At 41.2% G+C, this 19,866-nt stretch overlaps 1 protein-coding gene across 1 annotated transcript in view; it reads right to left on the bottom strand.

The window, feature by feature from the left end:
- Positions 1-1,240: 1,240 nt before the first annotated feature.
- clybl (citrate lyase beta like) overlaps positions 1,241-19,866 on the bottom strand; it is a 67,919-nt gene continuing 49,293 nt past the window's right edge. The window contains exons 3-8 of the mRNA XM_042426715.1: positions 14,995-15,183; positions 10,087-10,188; positions 8,670-8,763; positions 7,789-7,956; positions 3,541-3,665; positions 1,241-2,222 (exon numbers count right to left, since the gene is read on the bottom strand). Of these exons, the coding sequence (XP_042282649.1) occupies positions 2,127-2,222; positions 3,541-3,665; positions 7,789-7,956; positions 8,670-8,763; positions 10,087-10,188; positions 14,995-15,183 (774 nt within the window). The 3' untranslated portion in view covers positions 1,241-2,126. The remainder of the gene's footprint in view (positions 2,223-3,540; positions 3,666-7,788; positions 7,957-8,669; positions 8,764-10,086; positions 10,189-14,994; positions 15,184-19,866) is intronic.

Raw genomic sequence — 19,866 nt, 5'->3', positions numbered from 1 at the left:
CGGAGTCTGAGAATGACTTTCTGCAAGCCTCTGACTCTGACTCAATCCTGACTGTAGATTTTATTTTAAATTGCATATTAATGCCAAAGTATTAAATGTTTTAATTCATCAAACTAAAGAAAATACCCATTCAGATACAGGCGACTGCAATTTTCAGATACATTGAAGGAGAGAATAGTCAGCAACGGACATTAAATCAAACTACAGGATGAAACTGTCAAAGGAATAGCTTTTTATTTAAATTTAATTCTTTTAACAATTAAAATACAAATTTGACTGAAGTTGAACTTATTCATGAATGAATAAAAGTCTCTTTTTCCTTTGGGAACTTGTTCTGCATTCCTCTCAGATCGTATTCCAACAAGATTTCGTTGCAACAAATGATGAATGAAAGTTTAAAAAGTCACAATAAAGTATTCATAGCTTGATTTAACGACAAAAAACAAACAGGATACGTTATGTTTCATGTCAGTACCTGATAATTACAATCTGCAAATTCTGTTACTGATGAGTCTAAAAAAGATCTTGTTTAAATATCATACTGTTTAAGTCATCCAAGTTCAAAATATAGATTTTCAAACATTCATTTTGAAGACTTGTATGACCCCAGGAAATGTCTCTATCAGAATACTGTGTGTGGATTTATTTAATGAAAGTCAGACATAATAGCAGTTGTGCCCACCAGCCTCAGGGTATAATAGTAGTTTGGGTGAAAACAAACAAACAAGCTGAATGTGAATACACGACAGAAAAAGTGGACCAGGGGTGAGGGAAATATGTGGCCAAATGCCAAAGAGACAGCTCACTGTTAGGGTTCTTTGGCTGGGTGCAGGAGTGGTTTCGATCTTTTTGTCTGGCCTGGCCTGGCACAGACCACAGTCCTGCCCCAGACACAATAGATCATACAGTACGAGAGAGAGAGAGAGACAGAGAGAGAGAGAGGGGAGAGAGAGATGAGTGGATGAGGTGGGGTAGGGGAGGTATGGTGCTTTTCATTACCATGGTCACCAATGGCACTATTAACCATTCAACACCCCCCCAATTATCCTCCCATCCACAGTCAGAGAGACAAAGCCTCGGTCCTGGTCTGCTGGAGCAACATGGCCACTAATCTGTCTCACTCTAACATCACACCCACTTCACTGTCTCTGGAAGTCAGACGTGCACTCCATTGTACATTCATTTGTGACAGCGCAGAGAACGACTTTACTGAACTCGTTTAAGAGTTGATTTTTTTTTCAAAATGTAACCGTTTAACAACTGTGGATACTGAAATTGTTTTTGGAGATGCTGATATATAACAGGTGTACTAAAAAAATAAACTCTTAGTGTTAAATGAGATATATGATAGAGAATACCTGCAGCATGCGTCTATGTTTCATACAGGTCATGGTGTGTCTGACGCCACACGCCTTCCTCATCAAGACCGCAGGATCCCAGCTGCCAAAGAGTGAGCTGCATGTCTTTACTAAGGAGACTCGCACACAAAAAGCTAAATTGTGAGTTTACGCTCTTCCATCTGTGTGTTTCTTTTTAGCGAGAAGAAGTTGGATGTTTGTGAGTCAGGCCCTGGGTAGGGGGCTGAGGCCTGACTGGAAGACTGGGGCCCGATGAATAGATCCACAACAGTGGCTTGTTGTGTTTGTTTACCCTTTTGCCCAGCTGTCTGGACCGTGGAGATGGGAGAGCATTCATCATGACCTAGGAGAGACGGGAGGGCATGGGCACATGAGACTGACATGATGGAGCATGCACTGCAAAGCGTGCCAAGAAAGCGCCCACACAGGGCAATAATCCTCAACAGTTTCAGTTTCAAGAGGCAGATACGTGCAGAATTGATATTGTTCAGTGCATTATAGGTGATAGTCCAAATGTAAATTAGACCACAGCAGCGAGAGCGAAACTTCACTCAATCAAGTTAATTTAATCAACAAAACATTTCAAGACTTTTTTTTTTTTAAAAACTTAAATTAAAACCACAATTCCCACTGTCCGCTTATGTCAGGAAACGTGACAACAAGTTTCTGATGTGCTGTTTCTGTCATGAGACCTGCAACATTTTCCAGTTTCCTTTGACCTTTCCTGTCAGGGTTTAGGCGTGCGGCTCCTCCCGTTTTCCAGTCGTGTTACTTCTCCGGCACCGTGGCGGAGAGTGTTAGGATGTTCTGCGCCTGCTTCAGCGAGGGCATGTCAATCATGCTGCCGCGGAAGGTGAACGCACCCTGAACAGGATCCCAATAGAAACGAGAGTAGAGAGAGCAACGTTAGAGCAGAAGCACTTTATATAGCTTTACATATTAAAAACATTCTCGGTTAGGGATGATGTTTACAGGCAGAGAGGGAGTACTTAAGATTACTGTGCAAAAATCAGAAAATGCCAGTTTAGGGGATCATCATAGGGCCTATTTTGTGTGTATGGGGATGTGTCATAAAATGGTTGCGCACTTTCAGTCTTATTTTTCATTTTTCATCTGTAATGTATGTTTCAGAAGAAAATGGAACTCCATAAAGGAAATGTGTGAATTACACATCTGCTTGTATAAAATACTACTTTGAGACATCAAAGTGGCATTTATTGGTGACACTAGTGCACCTATTTGTTTTGGGGAAAAAAAAAATCTCCAAGAAAGCTCAAGACAAAAAATGCAGTCAATAGCTGGAGGTGAGAATTATGAAAAGCAAGCACCTGTCGTGTTGTTAGACAAAAGGACTGACCCTGCTCACTGTTCATCCCCTCACACACAAACACACAGACACACACACACACACACACACCGCGGCAGAGGGATGGGTAGGATATGAATCCCTCGGGCGATGCTTAGTAGGCGCAGCCCTGGCAGGGAGAGAGTTGTGGGCAGATTGTGTATTACCTCAGCAGATAACCCACAGAGCTCAACACACAGGATCCAACCATGCACTAAATTAGGAACAATAATATTGTACACTTAATTGGCCCGACTACCCCCCTGTCTCCTATGTTGTCTCTTAGAGTTACCCAGGGGTGTACAGTATGCATTATCTGGAACTAGAGAGGTGTGTGAGAGGGTACACAAAGGATCAGTCCGAGTCTCAGAGCACAGACAGACCTCTGTCATCTCAACACACAGTCACCACAGACACGGTATCATGCTGGAGCCATTAATTTGAGTATGGTTTGGTGTTTTTTTTTTTTTTTTAAACACTTAGTTTATCCCCTTTTCTTAATTTGTAACAGGTTTTATCAAAAAAAAGTTTTATTTGTGAAGTCAGGATATCTTTTACCTAATTTTTTGAGTCATGTGTGGACTAAAAAAGCCTGCTGCTTAAAAATTACATTTTAGGCAAAGAAAAATATGTAATTTATACAACTACATTTACTCATCTGTCAAGTCATACATATTAATATACAACCTATTTTTGGTGAGTTTGTTCACAAACTGTCTCAGCAACTATGGTCAGCAATTCTTCTCCAAAACACAACATTAGTAGTATAATCTTTTTTTTTTTTTTCTCTGAAAAAAAATAATCTTTTCACTTTTTGTCATAAGAAGTTAACGTTACCTTTCCCTCCTTTTGATATTGGTCAAAAGCAGCGATGAGCTCTTTCGCCCACTGGACCCTCTGCTGACTGGGGGAGAACTCTTCCTGCACAACCTGGATCTGCCCTGGGTGGATAACCTGCTTACCTGTACACACACACACACACACACACACACACACACACACACACACACACACACACACACACACACACACACACACACACACACACACACACACACACACACACACACACAGAAAGAAAGTGACATATTCTAATGATAACGGCAGGGTTTCTGTGGCTTCACATTACATTTAATAAAAAAGCCATTTGAGTTAAAAGAACAATGTTCTCACTTGTTGGCACAGAGCTATCAATAACACAGTGAGTACCATACATTCTCCCTGATTATAATGACTAAACACATCTGTCTGTATGAAAACTATAAAAGTAAAGGTCGTACATAACTTGACGGGAAAAAAAAAAAACAAAGTCTGAGAACTGGGAGTAATTTTGGTTGCAGCTGGCACCGTTCATGTGAGAAAGGGACGATGACACAGAGAGGCAGCAGGCACAAGAAAAGCAGAAGAGTAAATTGTGTTGTGTTTATGTGTCACTGAGGTGAGTCAGGGAGCCAGCACAAGACCAGACGATACTGTGCGTCATTAAGGACATCAAGTGTCTCCTCTCTCTGCTTGCAACAAAGCACTTTGCTGAACGCTTAGTTAGATTTCAATATGTGACTGAAGTCATCGAGAACAGCACACTGACAATAGGGCAGCCTGTGAGAGCCTGACTGAACCTAGACACAGCTGACACACACACAAACAGTTCAGCAAACCATACACTTTTCTTCACAAAAATAAAAATCTGTAATTGAATTTGTAAATATGAAGAAAATAATTGTTTTATCTATTAATACAGTTCTATATTTGCTTTTATACAATTTCTGTATATGCTTTAGTCTCAGTAGTCATACACCTTTCCTCAGGCAATTTCAGAAATATATCCAACTGAAACAGAAGCCTAACATGGAGTTAAGGCTCTGTCTGACACAATCCCCACCCTCCGGCTCCCACTCCCTCTCAGTTAAATGTGGGCGAACGCCACAGACATAATCCCATGTACATTTGCAGATCAAACTTGTAGTGATAAGTTAAGGTTATGAAACGTCTGGTGAGAACGACGGCTCAGCGGCAGCCAGCAGGAACTCGACACTTTAGGGCTTAGCTCTGTCGCTGACAACAAATCCTTCAAGGTGGCTGGGCGGGCGGGCTGCACGAGCAAAAAATTTTGCCCAGGAGAGAGGAGGAGAGGCGAGGAGGGGAGAGGAGAGGCGAAGACAGGAGAGGAAAGGGGAGTAGAGAACCCACTCCCTTCATCCAGCTCCGCTCACCCCGGTTAACCCCAGAAAAACACACACATACACGGCAGTTACACAGTCAACACACTGTAGTTAAAGGCTTGAACAATTCTTGGAATGAGAGGACATCATTCATTTAACGGCAAACTTCTGATCAACAGATACCTTCCAACGAAGCGTGAAAATGCATTTAATTTGTAATGTTCATCTTGTATTTGCATGGAGGTCAGCGCAAACGCATTCAAGCATGTGTGTATTTGTTTGTGTAAGGCTGAGGGACTGCAACTGCACATTTTCTGTTGGACGGCAGCCTGAGGACTCCCCAGGGCCACGCTGGAGATGTGTATGAGTGTGTGTGTGTGCAATCTTGCATGTGGTTTTATGTTTATGTGTGTGCGTGTCTTTGCGCACCTCCAGTATTTTGGTTTTCCTTTTTTTCTTTGTGAATATTATGAATCTGTTTCTATGCAACAACCTGTGTGTGTGTGTGTGTGTGTGTGTGTGTGTGTGTGTGTGTGTGTGTGTGTGTGTGTGTCGGGTGAAAGCATGCATGTTGCCTTCCAGGAGTGAAGCAAGAGGAGTGTATTTCCCTCCTCTGCCACCTGTTTTACTTCTGTAGCTGAAGACGGGAGCATGTTTCCACACTGAAATTGGCAGGCTTAAATATACTGTAAGAGGGTGTCTCTTTGTGTGTGTGTGTGTGTGTGTGTGCGTGTGTGTGTGTGTGTGTGTGTGTGTAGGACAACAGGAGAATGACAGAGCGAAGAAACAGACAGGGTGACTCAGGTGCCCTCAGTTACAACCCATTGGTTCTCCTAAAATGCATCATTCATGCCCTCCAGCCAATCCCGGCCTGCCATGTGGTGCTGGCATCTCATTGGAGGATTGCTATTTAGCAAAGTGCTCTCAGGCGAATGATGGGCAGGGTCACGGGGATGGAAGTGAAATGTGGACCCTAAAAAGCAGAGAATTTTGTGGAATCGTTTTCTATTTCCGACAGGCAAACATGTTTTAGTAGGATCGCTGAGTCTTAGCAGCAGCACACCGTTTACAGCACGTGAAACACGGCGCTTAAAAAGTAAAAGACGCTGCACTATTAAAGCCTCTTTATTAATTAAGTTCCTTCCCAACAGACCTGATAGTTGTCATGGTTTTGCAGGATTTTGCCTCCACACTGTCCGGTGCACCAGTAGCACCGGGTGTTTGTGTTTCACCAGTGTTTTCTGTGCTCAGTGCTAATGGGTGCTGTATGCGGCTTAGGTAGTGCCAAGGTCAATTACTGCACAGGTAGAGGCTTTTGGCTGCACCGTATTATTGCTTAAGCACACTCGGGCCAGTAATAGCTACTAACTAAGATTATACAGAGTGCCCATGGCTTGTAAGCCACTAATCCAGTGCCTTGAATGGTTCTGTACCATATCAAATCTAACCATTTATTTCATCAACCGGCTGTTGCCTTCATTAGCTTTTATATCTTTTACCTTCTATAAACAACACCATGAGGCTGTTGCCTTCTTTGATTAATTTCTATTTCCTGTAATAGATTAGTCCCAAATCATTAAGATTCAAAAAAGTAAAACATCATATTTATAAATTCTGCATACATTTGAGGAACCCTTGTGCTAAAACTAATAGGCAACATATCCAATTTCAGTGGGTAAATTTCTCATTCTAGAAATGAAAAAAGACAAATGTTAAATTAAGAAAAGTTAAAATAATCTAAACAGAAAAAAAATGCCCAGAAATGCACATACACACACACACACACACTCACAAGCCTGCAGCACCAGAGAATAGAGGTGGCAAATGAGGTCATCTGGAAAATCAGTTGCTGTATGAGACAGCAAGAAGCTCACCTACAAGATGATTTGATGATGTGAAGTGCAGGTAACGTGTATCTAAGGCCAGTGGAGAGTCTGCTCAGGATTCACCATTTTCCATGAAAGTGCCAAGTGCTTCTTTCTCTCCTTTTCTTTCCATTTCCAGTGTGAAAGCTGACTACTGTCTGACGTTGTGTGGTTCTATTCAATGATCTCACATAGGAGAAGAAAAATCTAAACGTTTACAACATAGAAAGCATACAGTATATTATGAAATGCAATTCTCTTTTTTTTCACAGTTTGTGTGGGTCCAGACCAAAAGGGAAACATATCAGATTTTGGATAATCAATTTTCAGGACAGAAAACACCAGAACACATATATTTGCTGCAGCGAAGGAAGAATGAGTGGAATATCCACTTTGGAACAGGCTGTCCTGCCTTCTGTGTTCACTCACACACACACACACACACACATACACACACATTCTGAGAGCGTTGCCTGGCTACAGACACACAGAGAGCGCTGTTAAAGTAGATGCTACCACTCTTTTCTAATAACTCCTTTTAATCATACTTGCACACAGACCCACATTTGCACGCGAGCAGGTATGCACCCAAGTGCACACATATGGGCACAAAACCATTCCCGGTGGGCACAACAGAAATGTCAGACAAGCATTTAATGGTTGTGCACCGTTGTTCACAATTCACTTGAAACTAAAAATAAGAAAATAAAAAAAATAGATGAAGACAAGCAGCCGGTTCTAAAATCACAGACAAAGAGGTGAGATCTTCATTGCTATGTGCAAAACATGTATATCTACATGAAAAGCCAGGAGATGTTGGGCACTTTTCCACTGTTTTAGGAAACATTTGAGGGAAGTCCATTATGGTGCCACTGACAAGAGTGAAGAAAAGATGGGATACACATAAAGAACAACCACTGAGAAAGATGTGAAGCAATTAGAGGAACCAGGAGTATCAGAAGTAAGGGTGGCGGACATAAATAATGAAATCAGGACTAAAGTGACCTTAGTTAAATGGGACAGAGGCAGATCTGACACTCGGATATAAAGAACTTTACCTGTGAAGCCCATGAGAGCTCCCTCTCGGGCCTGTTGCCTCAGCCCCTCCGTATCTTTGTAGTCGATGTGGACCAGGTCGATAGCCTGTAGCCCAAATGCTTTGGTGGTCACAACCACCTTCTGCCTTGCATAAAGGAGCTCCCTGGCATCCTTAGTCCGTGTGGCACCTAGAAAAAAAGATATATCTCAAGATCTCAGAGAGCGAGCCGAGCGCATGTGCAAGTAGATAAGAGGTAGGATAGTGAGGGGTTACGGACAGATGAATGAAAGAGTGCAGAGGTCACAACATTTGAATATTTCTCCTGGTAAACTTGTGCTCCAGACCATCAGATTAAATCTTTAGATGCTGCTGATAAATCCAGTTTACTGTTTGTCATGGCCATGGAAAACACTATCTGATGTATTTAGTGTCCATCAGCCTCAAAAAGAGTGCAAATCAACATGTTAACCACAGATCATAACTGGTAAATACACCTAATTGTGGGTTTAACTGGTAACATTTTTTTTTTACCTGTGGTAAGTGGCATGGTGGCATAAGTGTGATCAGAAACTCCTTTTGTTTCCTGATATAGAAAATAATGAGCTCCCTTTCATTCATTATCTTTGTATATCAGGACACCTTGTCATGTATCATCAATCACATATCCCACTATCACAAATCATCTCTTTTTTCAATGAAAGAAATACTGTATTTGTAACCACTGAGCCTGCAGTCATCCAATAATTCCTTCAAAATAGAGAGCTGTGAGGCATTTAATAACAGACAAGCTATTAAACTCAATTTAACCTGTTGTTTTTTTTGCCAAAAATCCAGAAAGGAGAAAGAGAGAACAGCACATGGAAAAGAGCGAGAAAGTTAAGCAGAAGGTATAATAGCTACCTATGCTTGCACAGAAGTCATCAGAGCCAAACACCACGCCGTCATGATGAAGACCAGCCTTGGGAGCAAGGCGACGGATTTCCTCACAGACCACCTGGAGAGAATATACATTAGTATAATACAGGCTGACTAAAGTGACACAGATGCAAAGAGGGAGAGGAATGTTGGACATCTTGGCACAAACGCTACTGAATAAATCTAATTATACTTCAATATTCCTGCAGTAGTTCAAACTTCAAACAGTCTGGGTTTCTGAGTGTCAGAAAAGCATCTAAAAACAGCCATCATTAGACACTAACATATTATTATCAAATATGTAATGAACACATCTTTCAAACCCTTACTTTCATTCCAGTTTCATTTATATAGAGAGTGATATTAATATGGTAGCCTACTAAATGTGCCACCTGCAGACACACATAAATACACAAAAGCAAACAGAATATACCAGAACTAAAGGATGCCTCTTCACTCTTGGCTGTCCCAAGACACCTTGTTAAGTAGGGTTGGGAATCAAACCTCAGTACTTTCATTTATTTATCTGGCTTAAGCTCTGAAAGATCTATTGTTGTATATTTTTGAGGTGAGGTATTGAAAAAAGGCACCTGCTCCAAAAAAATGTCAAACAATGAGTTGAAAAATGTCAAAAAATGTCAAAAAGTATTGATAAAATTAGCCTGGCTGGCCACCACAATTACTATTGAATGAGGATTTTGTTTTTTTAAAATATGGAAGGTGATTGTCTGTGGTGAAGAGTGTGAAACAATAAGAGTGTTTCTCCCGCTTTTGTTGGCTTCCAAATTAATTTCACCACTAGCTGTTCAACAGTGTTTTTTTTTTCCCTGTGCTTGTAACCCGGGGTTCAGTCTGGGCAAAGATACAAGGTGTTCTCAAGAAAGCACACAGAGGCACCCCCTGCCATCAAAACACACACACACACACACACACACGCACACGCGCACACACACACACACACACACAAAAAACCACAAACACAGTCACAGAACTAGAGTGGAGAACTAAAAGACAAATCAAAAGGAGGAAGGACAGCTTGTTTCTCCCCAAATGCCCCAAACCATGCCCTTTTCCCCATGTAGCTGAAGGTCGTGCTGTACTATATCAGGAACTGCTTTGAAGCTTGCCAAAATATCATTAAGAACTTTTCCGCTATGATGATATTAAAATGGTTCTAATTAAAAAATGTCAGCATGTCTGGAGAGGGATACAGAGAGACACAGAGAGAAAGGAAACAAAAAAAAGGCTCATTTTGAGAGACTGTCCGAAAGCTTTGAATCCCTTTCATTTTGGACACGTGGAGAGCTTCGCTCGCTGACGCAGTCTTTAATCTAAAGTGAACAATGGACAAACAGCAAAATGTCTTACGCAGGCAGTTTTTGGGGGTTTGTTTGTAATTTACCTTAAAATTAAGCAGGCCCACAGCAGTTTCCACAAAGGTGACCAGGCGAATGGGTTCTGTCAGTGCCCGTCCTTTCAAGTTGTGCTGAAACCTGTCAACAAACTAAACACACAGGGACAATCTCATGCACAACTCATTAACTACACTCACTGCTTATGTGAATAGAAAACAATTCTCCTCCATACAAACATAATAAATTCATTTGTTTGCACTACTTTGTACAGTCACAGTCGTCCTATTCATCAGACGTTTGTGCTTTGTTAGAGCATATATACATTATTCTCTGCAGCATTTGCTCTTAATAATAACTTCTCAGACTTATGATCAGTTTCCATTTGTAATATTGTTAATAATATGCAGAGATCTTCAATGCTGGACTGTATTTCTGTTCAAGTTCCTGCTCTTCTGTAAATCGTGTAGTAAAGTGCAGCTGCCGCCCTCAGTGGACTCCTCAATGCATTATTACTTATATGAATGTCAGAACAGGAAAGTCCTACTGAGATATTGAGCTCTTGTGTCAGGATGAATTTAAAACTGGAAGAAAAGAAAAAATGTTACAGCAGTAACAATACAAAAATGATATGATACATCTTTCAAAATCCACTGTGGGGTAAGACAGAGAGAAGAAAAGAAGAAATCTTAACATGCACAAACTCACTTTTGATATGAATCCTGACACCTTTATTACCTGTTATTACCTATTACTGTTCCCATTTCAGTCCTTACTCAGAAACCCATCTATGAGGGTTCAAATGGCGGAGAGAGCGAGCACAGGAGAGTAGCAACAAAAGCGAGTGAAATGAAATATTTTACATTATCACCAGGGTTCCCCCTTCGTCTGAAGTCTTCTGCTCTACCTTCTTTCAGAGGCTCTGCACAGATACAGCATGTGCTCCCCTGAGAGAGTGTGCACACATGTAAATGCACACGTACACGCATGAGCACATGCATACGCCCGGCAAAACCGAAGAAGAAACAAACTACCGAAAAGGAGAGAAGAAACAAGATTTGGGATGTCTTTGAGTGTGTTTTACTCCTACATTATTCTGTTTTGCATCCCCCCTCCATGGCAGGGAACAGGGAGACCGGAGCAACAATCAGAGTGTTATGTGACACTTTGCTGAGGCCTTTCTTCTGCACAACTCCTGCTAATATGCAAGCTCACCTAAGTAGGGCTTTAAAACCAAGTTTAATTCTTTGAAGACCAAAGCATTCCAATTTTTTCCAACAGACCAGTTCACAGCTAGCCCTGGACTGCCAGTGGGGTAGCCCAAATTCCAAAATCTATCATCTGGAAACACACAAAAGCCCCCTCCGTCAGATATTTCCTTTCAAAGCCAGTCCAAAAAAAAAAAAAAAAAAGGAGAGCGCAAAAGCTCAGAGTAGAAATGTCTAACTCCATGTCCCCCCTTCCTCTCCTTTTTCTCACTCCCTCTTTGACACACCAGGAAAAAGACAGATATAAATAACCTCAGGTACAGCACTGCTATTTTTCTAAATGAAGAGCAAAATAACCCCCGTGCTCGCACTCACCACTCTTGTTCTCAAAACTGAAAGAGTGGGCCTCCATTGAAGGATTTCAAAAATAGGGGCAATTTTAATCATCTCTCCATTCAATCTCAGTTGGATAAATCATATCTGAGAGATTTGCATAAATACAAACCATCAAAGACTTTTCATCTTCAAAGAGGTTTTCAAGACCCAATAGGCTTTGTACTGTAATCATCTGAGGTCACAACCCTGTGGGAGCAAGGCTGCTATGGCAACATAAAAACTAACGCTGGGGGCTTAGCATAATATCCCCCCTCATTCGCAAACACAGGAAGGGGTGGGGGTGGGGGGGGGGGGGGGGGTGTCCGAGAGGGAGTGTGAAAAGAGGGTGTAGATAAACCTATTTCTGTGACATAGGAAACTAGATAGATATGGCCCATTGTGGGGAAACCTAGCTGATATTACACACAGAGATTACCACCACTATGCTGTGCCACGCAAACCCCTAACAAGGCTGCGGCGAGCTGAGCAGACTGTTTGGATTCTGCTGAAGGAAAACAAATGACAGCTCAATGCGGCACCGCTGGCTAAAGAGCCTCCAAGCCTCTCTGATTACATGTTTCTGTCCCTCTGCTGTATTCTCCTCTTCAGCTATTATACACTTTGAGGGCCTGATTTACACTGCATAAGAGGCACTATAGTGCTTGTTCATTGTTCCTCTGTCGTGTACAGCAACCATTAGCTGTCAATGGCTCTCAAAACTAGGACCCTTTATGTTATTCACTACTGAATTGAAAAAATAAAAGAAAAGAGAAAAAAAGAAGAAATAACACCTCTTCTTGCCATTCAAAGCCACGCTACAAACAAGCCCTCTGACAATTTCGCCACCCAATCATGAAAAGAGAAGGAGGGAGAGATGGAGCTAGAGAAAGGAAGCTATAGTGGGACAAGTTTCAATTAATTTTCTTCAAAAGGGGGCCAGATTAAATGTTTCCGGCCTGCTGAAGTGTTCATTTCACAGAGGGGAAGCGGAGAAAGGGATGAGGGGAGGGGACAGGAGGAGGAGTAGAGGAGGAGGAGCGGGACAGGGTGCGATTCTTTCGGTCCCAGTGCACACCAAATAGTGTGGTGGGCAAAGAATGCACACGGCTCCGAATCTGTGTGAGAATTGTCCTCAGACAAAGGAGGGAGTTACGCCTGTTATAGCCCAATAAGGCCTGTCAGTCACACAAGGGCTGGGGGAGAGGAGAAAGGCAGAGCTAAAGATTTTCACACAAAGGGGAACAAGCAAGTCCATCTTTTAGCGACAAATCAGTCTGGAGGTTCCTGTGCTAATATCAATAAAAAGGGAGAAAAATAAACAAGTGAGGGATTTACTGCGCTGCCTTACAAGAGTGGAGAAAATCAGACACATGCTTACAGACACACGGGAAAGCATGTGCAAATGAGACGGAGAAAAAAAAAAGTTGAAGGGTCAAAGATGAGATTAGACAAGCATACATGAATGAATCAAGGTCCCATCCGGAGTTACAGACATGACTCTGCTTCAGGAGCACACATGCACCTGCTATTGCAGAAACACACTGATAAACACACTGTAAATCAAATGTGCAAACAGAGTTGCGCTCACAGATATTTCTGCCACATGGAGCTGTCATTTGTTTTCTCTAAATAATATTAAGGGTTGACGTACATCAACAGAAACAGACTTATAAAACTTTAAATGTCTTTTTCAACAAAGCTATAAAAGTATAAAAAGGTGAAAAGAAAGATAATTAATCACATTTTGGAGCTGCTGGCTATTTTCAGCATAGTAATAATAGTAAAAGTGGAAGGTTTTACAAAAAGAAATTAATGCAGAACAAAAATTACTTTCTTAAGTAGGGAAAAGCAGCAAAGGGAGAAATGGCTGAGTGAGGGGAGAGAATCGGTGAACACCTGTCAGCAATTATATGTGGAAGAAAGGGCAGCAGGAAATAGACGTGTTCTAATTAAGCCACTAGTTAAAAACTTCCTGCTCCTGCCCCAAGACCATGTATGAGTGTATATGCATGTATGTGTGTGTGTGTGTGTGTGTGTGTGTGTGTGTGTGTGTGTGTGTGTGTGTGTGTGTTTGTGTGAGTTTCACAGTAATGCTGAGGGGAAAAAGCCAGACTAGACACCCTCTTTTCACTGCTGATTACATCTCTCTTTCTTTTTCTCTTAAACAAATATTAATTTCTCCTCTTGCTCAGTCACTGCTCTGAAAGTTTGTAGCTTTACACCATAAATTAGCCACTTTAAAATGCTGGAGTAAAAACTGCTTACCTATGTGAAAGTGTATGCAAAGAGAGAACACACACACACACTCAGAGGTTAAGAGGTGACAAATTTGAGTAATAAATGCTTTTGAATTGAATGTAAATAAAGCACCGTTAATCTGTATCCAGACCGTGAAGGAGGCAGACAGTAACCTGGTTCCTCCTGGTAAGTGAACCATATGGAGCTGATCAGAAAGCCCTGCATTAATGATGTCACTGTCTCCTGACCTTTCAGGACCTGACATCCGTACAGCGCCCCTTTATATAAAGCCAGAGGGATGGCCACGCCCAGACAAACACCTCTTAACTAGGGCACAGGCTAAGTTAGTATAGACAAATTGTAAACAGTCATTTATAAGAAAAAAAACTGGGAACAATACTAGTGGGCAATCTTTATTTCATTGGTGTAATTATCAATGACCATTCCAAGAGTGCAAAGCTTGTAATGTCTGACATCAAATGTGGTTTATGAGTTTATGATAAATCTATGAAGACTTTTAGTGAGTGAAATCATAGGCGATTAACTGGCTTTTGCTGTCTGAGTTACTTTTGACTGTCTAGATATCAGTTTCTGATCTTTCTCATCAACTAGAACTTCAGTGACTTGACTTTACAATATGTGTGGATAGTTGCAATACATTTGCTTATTTAATGATGTGTAGGTTTTATTTATTATGCCTATATCTGGCAGGAATACTTTAATTGTGATTTAAAGAATTCTTAGCCACGATATGTTTGAAGCGGTAAGTTCAGCAGTGGCAGAAGGCACCATTGTGTTGTTACAGAGAGCTATCGAGCTTCTGAAGCTAATCCGAAGAAATGTCATCCGTTTCTTGAGCGGCAGCCAAGAAAAACACCCCGTCTGTCCCTGAGTCCTGCCGCAGGGATCGATTCCCACTTTTACTGAGAAATGGAAAAGTTTGTTATGATTGCTTTGAAGATTCCTGTGGTTTCCCCTTACTTCATGAGTTTGTGTAAGAATACCACAGAGTTTTAGACACCCAAAGGTAAAAGAAAGAAATGTCATGGGTATTTTTAGTCTTGTTTAGTTTTTGCATGTATTGCGACTTGAAAACCATAGCAGGACTTCTAAGATGGGCCAAGATTTGTAGCTTACCCACTGCACCTCCTGTGTGTCCTCCACTTTGGGCAACATTATCGCAGGAGGGAGAACCTCAGCCTCCAGGATGACTTGTAGGTCAGCTTCAGCTAAGCCACTGGACACCGAGTTCACCCTCACACACTTCTCTGTCCGGCCCAGGTCCAGTTCTGCCAACATCCTGGGAATGGTCTCCCTGGCCTCTGTCTGCAAGACAGGACATAAGCCATGATTATTTTATTTCATTTTTTGGTCAGTTTGCACTTTGGAATTATTAATAAAGATGCTCATCCCTTCAAACAGTGTAAAGTTGTAAGATTAAAAACTGAATATCTTGAAAGCAAGCAAAGTTAGCGTCACAGCAGATCACTACTTGCTTAGCAAAAAATGCTAAAAAGAGTCTGAAAATTGGTGGTGATTTGTTGTAGCTCCATTCACCAAAAGAGTACTGAATGAATTGCTTAAGAAAGCAATACAAATCCAATTCCTTCAAGGAAATGTCCCAACCACAAAGATATTGGCCATTAAGCATGGTCATAAGAATAAACATTGCATCACATACACAAAAAATATGTGACCAAAGTAAGCAATTGACAAAGCATACATCAATTAGAATAAATAATATATAAAAAAAACATTAATTTTTAACACTGAACACATTAACACTGAACACACTCTCCTGTAATCAATCTATACACAATAATCCACAAATAAACAACAGAAGCTGCACACACAACTTTGTTCTCTCAACGCAAGCATTGTATGAGCTGAGCAGGAAGAGAGATGAGGAGGATGGAAAAAAAAGAAGAAAAAAAAAAATCAAAGAGAGGCCTACAGTCCCAACTTCTATCAGTAACACAGTAGCACACGCCACTATATTCAAACCAGATGCTGGGCTACAGGAACAGGGAGAAAGAGGGATGGAATGGGGAGAGAGGTCCGGCTAGTGAGAGGAGAGAGGCTCTCTGGGAGAAATGTGGTCTGAGTTAAGCAACATGAGGAAACGGTAGCTTAGGAGTTGTCAGGTCAGATCAGAGACTGAAGACATTGAGTGCTTGTGTGTGAGCGTGTTGTGGAGATGTTCAGATTGGAATGTTTTGTTTTCTGATTCCACTTATGCTACTGAAAAATATGTTAAAGACAAATACTCTCAAACTGACAGCGATTAACGGGTGTATCGGAAAGGTTTTGGAGGTGCTTATTCATGAAATTAAATGTGGGCAATTAAAATACTGCACAGATGGATGGTGGCAAATGTGGCATCTTGCCATGCGATTAAACTTCATGCTTGATGGCAACTTGGTGAAGCAAACGTGCATTTAACAACATTAGAGTAGAATACCTAAACAGGCTGATCATTAGTAGATGGATCACTGAAGAAATGTGGGTGTGTGCATGAAAGAGAAACTTTAGACAGATATAACATGGCGAGCCCATACATCACAATCTCTTGTAAAAACTAAAGTGGACTAGAGTCAGCCTAGGTGCAGTTGTGTGAGAGCTTATGGGGACCCCTCAAGGGTCATGGGACAGCTTTTGAGACAAAACAGCCCTCGCTCTGATCTCCTGGAATGCAGAACTGTACTTGATATTATGAACACCCCTCCAGTATCAATAAAATATGGTATCAAAGTACATATCAAAGATTTGCTCGGATTTAATAGGGGTCATGAGCAGGCTGGACTGCTGTGTGTCATCCATGTCTCCCCTTTGCCTCATTGGATGAGACAAGAGGGATTGTCACACCAAATGATGAGTGCACTGTGATCTTTGACTCTTACTCAAGTTTTGCAGTAACCTCTCTCTTGCTCCTTCTTACTGTCGCTCTCATAAGCCAAGATAGACCCGTAACTGTATCGTGGTAACTTAAAACGGATGGAGCGATTTACGAAGCCATAATTCACTATTCATAAACCTGCTACTTGGTGGATAAAATTCTGTCTGTCCCTCTACAGTTCATGGTGACTGGAGAAAATTGATCTGTGAGAACCACTGGCTGCTTCATGTGCCATGAGTCACATTGATCCCTGACCAAACTAAATAAATAGAGATCCAGGAATGATCAAAAAGCATGGTTTATAACATTCACAGATCAAATAGGCTGGAGAGGTCTAAGTCTCTCGCTCCAGCCTCAGCCTGATTTACTGGCAACGTGCATGTATAAAATTCTTTTAATGTAACCAGAGACCGCTCATTGCAAGGATTGTCTCCTGCACTTTTCTCCTTTTACGAAGGTATTTCTGAAACCATGACGGCAGAAATGGCTAAGGAGATGGCCAGGTCACTGCACTATGCTTTCTTTTATCTATCTCTCTCTTTAGAGAAAGAGATTATTCTGCCAGACACCTTGACCCCTATGGGCTCCGCTACTCCAAGCTTGAATAAAGCCCTTTGAAAAGGAAATATTTTACATTAATGGACAGCCATCCAACAAGTTGCTTCAAAGCTCCCTCCCCAATCACCTGGTGTCCCATGGAGAGCTCACCCCAACGTCAGCTCCATCTCCTCTTTGATTCCCTCCATCATCTTCATCATTAGAAACTGACACACAGGCAGGCAGGCAGGCAAGCAGTCAGCCAGGCAAGCAGGCTCGTCGAATGCATAGATGCACACGAAAAGCTTTTCAAGTGCAGAGCGGCTGACCTTCCAGGAGAGCGGGGGCAGCTCCTTAACACACAGCCTGAGCCTTGACGCTCAGGATCCTACAGAGTGCTGTGTATACGTGACACAGCATGGCTACTGCCTTGTAGACACCACATCAGACTGGCACGTCCAAACTGATGTATGTACAGTCCACAGTGGGACCACCTTCCTCTCCAGCATCAGATCATGGATGTCCAGCCCTGCCGTCATGCAGCTTAAAACAAGCAACGTCAAACATCGCCTCTGGACAGACTCTGGGTGTAGACTCACACTCTATGACCCTTTATTCGATCTGAATTAGATCAGTGCAGAGGTAGTCACTGTATATACTGGATAGAAACAAGGGCACATGAACTGTGCATAACATGAAATGTGTATTAGACAGGAGTCTAAACAGGAGTCAACAAAAAATGTGGGACAAACAGCATAAATTAGGATAATTAACTATGTTAACAAGTCAGTGTCATTCTCAAAAAACTATTTGTATGTGCATTGCACCTTTTATCAGACATATATTTAAATATATATCAATAATATATAAATAGTAGAGTGTTCCTTCTTTTATTCTGAAAGTATATATATATATACATATATGGTTTGAGTGTGAAAAGAGTGGGAGATTATGACTCACAATGAGCTTAGTTGTTTTCCATTTTCTTTTTTTTTTTACCTTTTGAGAGCTGGCGTTTTGCATCCTGCTGCGCAACTCACGATGCCATTTAAAATGAGCTGTAGACTATCGCAGGTGAAGGCTGCCTGCCTGAAGTGAGACTGTGTACGCATTTGTTCATCTGTCTTTGTCAGTATGTGTGTGTCGGTGTGTGTGTTAGCAGGCTTCAAGTCATCGTGGATGGGTTTTGACAACTGACACGCTGCACTCCAGAAAGCTGGAGTGAGATGACTGACTAATTCAGGCTACGTTGATAACTGAGACGTAGGAGAAGGAGATTCAGGCCTTCACTCTGTCAGTTGGAGACACACTGTGTTACCCGTTATCCTGTCAGGGCAGACAACAAGACATAACTAGCAGGGTAGAGAAGGAGGAATTTGTAAATCATGAAATCTGCTTGTCATAGTTGGTCAAAACTGACAGCCTGAGGTGGAAAAACAGCTAGTTTATATGATTATTTATACACTTTAATTAGCCATGACAAGATCTCATTACAGCTCTTCGGTTACAGTTCATTACAAGCTGCACTGGAATGATTTTGGGAAATTAATTCCCCCAAACCATGTATCCATTTTGTACTAAAAATACTACAGGTACTTAATTATCTAGGGCATATAATGAATTTAGTGAATATACATGGCCCTAATAAATATGACTCCCCCCTTTTTTTTTTACAAACTTAGTTTCTCAAATATATAATTGTTGGCGGACTTAATTGTACACTAAATCCTGTCAAAAATCTATAATCTAGAAAAATGCAATAAAAAAGGCAACAACTGGAATCAAAAATATAAAACCAAAAAGGTATTTAGGCTAAGAACTCCTTCTTTGAAAAAACAATTGTTGCTTTTGAGGGTGGCATATAATAAATTATCAGCTTCTAATATCTAATGACTTCATGAAAAATCTTATGACCACAGGGATAAACCTAGTAAATTATTATCATGGCAAATTAAACAGTTATAAACTAAAATATCAATACCATCAATCTCGGATAACAACAATATAACAACAATATAGTAGTAAATCCTACTGAAGTTAATGAGGCATTCAGAAAGTACAAAAGCTACAAAACTTATATAATTGTATAATAATACAGTATAATCGGACTTGCAGGCCCAAAATAGATTTCTGGATAAATTAATCAATTATTCCTGATGAAAACAAAGGTCAGTTGAGGTGGAACTTAGAGAGGAAGAAACTGGGATGGCAAATGTCTGCACGAAATCTAGAAAATTAGCAGAATCAGATAGGTTCCTGATAGATGTATATAAAAAGTTTTACTTTACTACCGAAACCATTATTAGAAATGTTTCTACAAGGGCTGTAGTCAACCAAAGAAAATCTTGGTCGACTGAAATTGTACATAATCTTCAACTAACAATCGCGGGGTGGGGATTGGATGTAACGGGACAGAGTACACAGTGAACTCAGCAGTCACACATTTCTTCGTTCTCTATTTCTCTGTTTTGTGTCTTCAGGTTAGGCTAACCTATTGTTGCTAACTTTGGAGCTAACCCCCTTCACTTTTCCAGCACTCAGGGAAACAACAGACGTGACTTTTCTCCACGCACTTT

The sequence above is a fragment of the Thunnus maccoyii genome, chromosome 11, assembly GCF_910596095.1.
Source record: "Thunnus maccoyii chromosome 11, fThuMac1.1, whole genome shotgun sequence".
NCBI lineage: Eukaryota > Metazoa > Chordata > Actinopteri > Scombriformes > Scombridae > Thunnus > Thunnus maccoyii.
The sequence above is the reverse complement of the archived record's forward strand: the minus strand, read 5'-3'. Positions and strand labels throughout refer to the sequence as shown.